Raw genomic sequence first — 5,000 nt, 5'->3', positions numbered from 1 at the left:
AATATTTACTCTCGTGGCAAGTGGAAACCCAAAAAGGGGGAACAACCTCCCATTGCCTGTGGCTGCGGTGCCTCACCCCGGGTCTCCCCATTTCCCCCCAGCCCCCCTCCCCGCAGGTCCCCGACACTGCTCAGCACCCCGGTCCACAGCGGGTCGTGAAAGGCAGGGGCAGCCCCGCGACGGGGGAGGTGGTCGCCAGACAGGGAGTGCTCTACAGTAATTCTGAAGCCCGTGAATACGAAGGAAAACAAATGAACGTCACCTCTGGAGCCAATACGAAACAGTAAAAAAAAAAACCAAAACCCACCATTAATTGTTGAAGTTGTAAATGAGAGAAGCAAGCTGGAAGTGAAGGATGCGAAGGAGCTGCCATGGAGCCCCGGCTGCGGCGTGTGATTGTCTTCGCAGGGCTCGCTGCCGACAGATTTCTGTGTTTATTTATCCCGGCGCCTTGCGTGCAGGCTACGGGGTCCAGCCTGCGAGGGCCAGGGCGCTGTCAGACCTCATCCTTGCAGCAAGAGGTAGGACATTCAGCACCTATCACCATCACGCCCATAACCCCTCAATTTACCAGCATGCGCCTGCCAGGCTTACTGCTCCCCCCTTTGCAGCAGCGAGGCCAGAGGTTCTTCCCCAGCGCAGGAGAAGCGAGCACCCCTGGAATGGCTGAAAGCATCTCAAAAGCAGCGTCCAGGCGCCGGGCTGCGGGCAGCAGCAAACACAAGTACGGAGCCACCCGAGCAGCTCCGCACAGAGAGGAGCCTGCTCCCCGAGGCCGTTACTTTTTAACGGCTGAAAAATATAAAAATTCGCATCGCGTCTAGTGGCGGCTCTAGGACTCCTCTCCTCTGACGAGGTAAAGACTCGTGGCCGTACCAAGGGCTACTCCGCGGTTCATCCCCAAAGACGCGATATCAAAAAAACCCACTGTTGCGAGAGTAATTAACATGTGTATTAATGACTGCATTTACCTGACACCGTGCTTACGGCTCTCCACACTATTGCTCCCCCGGGTACTCACATTTAAATTATGTGGACTGTACAGCGAATTTCCTCCCAAGCCATCATTGTATCCTCCCGTCTGATTGATAACATGACGCAGGGTATCCACCTTAAAGTAAGGGGAAACAAAATTCATCATTCCAAATCTATTAAAACATCATTGCTTACAACAGGCAACATTTTGAATTATGCGAGCCAAAAGGGTTTAGCATCTTCTATGAAAGGCAAATTTATCAATCAGGAGTGACTGGCAGAATTGCAACAAACCCTCACAGGTTAAAGCCCATACATCTTTGCTTCTCACACCAGCCAACCAACCACTTCCTCAAGCAGTGCGTCCCGTAGGTCCTTCCTAAGTGTCTGCAGCAAAGTGCTGTGCGTGTTTGTACGTCTGGAGGTGCTTGCATGTGTGGGAGGAGATTATGGCAAATACACTGCGCTTAAAAAACGGAGTTAGCCCTGTCTGAAAGGACTGGAAAAGTGACTGAGAAGGAGTTGTATTTCAACAGCTCAGTTAGATGTGTTCTGACGTTTAAATAAATAAATAAATAAATAAAAGCTTGTCCAATAAATGAAGGAAAGATGTTTAAATAAAAAAAAAAAAAAAAAAGGAAAAGGAAAAAAGAAAGCGAATTCACTGGATTTACAGTGTCCATGGAAGTCAGACGCACCCAATCCCATTCCATGAGCTCAAGCCAGAGCCGAATGCATTCACAAAGCTTAAAGTTTCAATCAGAAAAAAATCCCTTTTTCCTTTATATTTGTGAAATTCAATGCTGGGGTAAGAATAGGTCACATTCAGAAATATGCAGCCTCCACTCTGCAGCGAGGCACAGACCATTGAATAGAGCCAGAGTAAGGTGGAATTTTTAGCCCAAGCCCTACCCTGCTAGAAAGGCCCTACTTTGGGGCATTTCTCCTACCTGTGACTGCACATTGGCTCCGACTTGGGACCCCTGGTAAGAATCCCCATTCAGACTCTGCATGTTCATGAACATGTCCCCAGAATTTGGGAGGTTAAAAGAACCAGAAGAACCTGGAAAGGAAAGAGTTAGGTAGCTGAATAACAGAGAGCTGCAAATATATAACCCCAGAGACCTGAGGGCAGGGGAAGGAGCAGAAGAGAGGAGAGGAGGAGGAGGAGGAAAGGCAGCGCGCAGCAGAGGGGAAGCTGTTGGCCCCGGCGCAGGGCGAGCTTTTTTGCCGCCTGGGAACGCTACGCTGGGAAAGCCTGGAAGCCCCCTGCGGCCAGGGCCGGCTTTCCCCTCTGGAAGAGCAGCCTGCACCACACCAGGTTCTCATGTGGAGAGCTTTCCTCCAGCGGATCGCTGCATCGTGCGATGCTCTCACCAAACACTTGGAGAAAAACTCATTTTGAGTCTGTGCTTAATGTCTCCTTCGAAAGGAAATGGCTGGCAATTTCTAATTAGCCGATTTATGACCGTCAGAGGAGGAACCTTGCCTTACTTTCTTTTGATTAAAGTTTTTTTTTTCCCCCGTGGATCTTTATACCCTTTAAAAGTTGTCTACAACTAAGTCACAGCAAAACTCCACTGTAAATAGTGTCGAACACATCTGTGCTTCATGGAAACCTTTGCCTCTGGAGCCCGAAAAAGCAACTTCCTCTTTAAACACTCCCCCTACTAATTTAAAGCTTAGATTTGCAAAATGTCAACAACACACTAGCGAGACAGCTTTTAAATACGGCAGAAGAACACGTGGCAGAGCAGCTCCAAAATAAAAGCTGCATCCTTAGACTTCTAGGTGTAACATCCACTCCATTTGAGGCGACCCAGAGCTTAAATCCTAATTAGTGCATGCTAATATATTCCTCTGTTTTGTTCTTATCTTGACAATAAATTTAACAGTTCTACAAAACCAGCCTTGGAGCTCTGCCTCATTTTGTGTTATTTTCGTTGAATGAGAAAAAGCTTAAAACCTCTACAGAAACAAAGAAGCTGCCAGAAGCCTGAGCCAGGCAGACGCTGCCCCGGTGGGAACTACCTGGGCCCCTGTGAGGCCGCGGGAGCTTCGCTGCCGAAGCCACTGGGACCACCTACGGCCCAGCCCTCGCAGTGGTCCAGCCTGGAGTCCACGGGCTTGGTACCACTCCCCATGCCCCGGTCAGGGCTGCTAGGGAGCCGCAGCCTTCTCAGCCCGACCCAACTCACTAGGGCGCCATCGAGGGCCTTCCCTCACGGACTGCCCGTCAGGGTGCTCGAACGCACGAGCCGGGTACGTACCAGAGTTTGGTGTGGTGGGGGAGTTTGTCTGGTTATTCTGGACGGCCGCGGCCACGGCGTGTGCTGCGGTCACAGCCGTCTTTGCCGCGTAGAGATTGGCTTCTTCCTGGAATTTCCCGATGTTCTTCTTGTACCTGATTCTCTTATTGCCAAACCAGTTGGACACCTGCAGTGGGGAGAGGTGGGAAGAGTGAAGGACACAAAGTTTGACCTGGCAAAGCACGATCACTTTGAGATGTCGTGTTTGGTCTGACAAATGTGCGTGCCCAGCCCCCAACCCCGTACCTGCCCAGTCCTCCAGTGACCTAAGCAGTAACCGAGGACCAGTTAAATATTACTACGGGCGTGAGCGCGACCTGGCTCTGCTTCTCTGTTGGCAAGCTGACGCACAAGGGGTGACTCTGATGACAACACATATCCTGGAGCTCACTGTAGCATTTAGTACAGCACCGTCTCCTACTACTGTGAGCCATTTGTCAACGAAATCAGTGCAAGACCCCAAAAGCTGCTGAAGGGGGACCCAGGCCCGGTTGGGCGAGGGCAGGCAGGCAGCGAGAGCAATTGTTCTTTATTTTTGGGCTGGAACAACCTTGGCAGCTCACTCACAGAATCGTGTTTGGTTGGCTGAAAATGAAAGGAATCATATAAATCAATAATGGCTGAAAGGTCACTTTGTCATCTCCCTTTGAAGATACTGTACCGGAGCCAAGATGGCTCATGGGGCACTGACTATTAACCCCCCCAGAGGCCACGGCTGGAGCCGCTCAGCAAAGTTCGTGCAGACTTTCTCCGTGGCTTTGTTTAACTTCGGCTCCGTAACAGAGCTCCTAAGTAACAAACCCAGTTTGCACCACGGACGAGGGCCAAGCAAGGGCCCCAGCCATGCGGCACGGGGCAAGGCAGGGGCTGGGGTCCCGCGTTCCTCGGGGCGCCCCGCAGCCCCACGGCAGCTCCGCAGCAGCTCTTGGACCCCGTGCCCCACCACCGCGCCCGGCAGGGCACCCGCACCGCAGCGCCTGGGAAGGCAGCCCGCTGCCGGGAGGGGACAGATCCTGCTGTATTTTATGTAGCCATGGCTTTTGTTTAAACACAATTAATGAAAAGCCTCTAGCTTTTAATGGTAATATGAGCGGTACCTTATACATTCTGCTCCCTAGATAATACTCCACTGTATTCTATATATTGCTCTTAATATTACCTTGTCAGTCAGAGAAGCAATAATACATTAATGAAACCTAGCAAATAATTATTGTGGACAATCAGATTATGCTTTATTAACAGTTTCATAATTGAGGAATCTCTGTACATCAACTGTATTGTCCACGGATGTGTGCGAGACCCCTCTGTTTATGCACGCTCCTGGACCAATCAAACAACAGCCATCACTAATAAAGGTTTATTTAATTCTCACAGTAAAATTTTAATATCACCAGCAGCCTGGGGAAGCCTCAACGAGTGGATTTGCTTGACATCAGATCGTTTCCATTCTGCTAGTCCCAATACTTCTTAATCTTTAATATCAAGGCAATTAAAATTAATGGCCACTCATCCAGAGCCACTGTGGGCAGTGTTTCCTTGACATCAATTGTTTGATGGGATTACCTAGAGGTTAAACTAACAAGCAAGGTTTAATTGGAAGCAATGAGAGGAGCAGCGATCGTACGTTATGTTTAACCCGCACACCACATCTAAATGACTATCCAGAAATGTTAAACTCTCCCCGAGATTAAAGCGCGCGCCCTGCGCACCGGCGGA

At 50.0% G+C, this 5,000-nt stretch overlaps 1 protein-coding gene across 2 annotated transcripts in view; it reads right to left on the bottom strand.

Annotated features, from left to right (window-relative positions):
• Positions 1 to 5,000, bottom strand: part of PBX3 (PBX homeobox 3) — a 136,913-nt gene that overhangs the window by 1,906 nt on the left and 130,007 nt on the right. The window contains exons 8-10 of one of the 2 annotated variants that reach the window (XM_035903115.1): positions 3,246 to 3,411; positions 1,926 to 2,038; positions 1,022 to 1,111 (exon numbers count right to left, since the gene is read on the bottom strand). In XM_035903115.1, the coding sequence (XP_035759008.1) occupies positions 1,022 to 1,111; positions 1,926 to 2,038; positions 3,246 to 3,411 (369 nt within the window). Of the gene's footprint in view, positions 1 to 1,021; positions 1,112 to 1,925; positions 2,039 to 3,245; positions 3,412 to 5,000 lie in introns of those variants that run through there. The other variant, XM_035903116.1, reaches the window with a different exon arrangement.

The sequence above is a fragment of the Egretta garzetta genome, unplaced genomic scaffold, assembly GCF_000687185.1.
Source record: "Egretta garzetta isolate BGI_Z169 unplaced genomic scaffold, ASM68718v1 scaffold341, whole genome shotgun sequence".
In the NCBI taxonomy this organism is placed as follows: Eukaryota; Metazoa; Chordata; class Aves; order Pelecaniformes; family Ardeidae; genus Egretta; species Egretta garzetta.
Note: the sequence above shows the minus strand (reverse complement) of the source record. Positions and strands in the feature narration are given on the sequence as shown.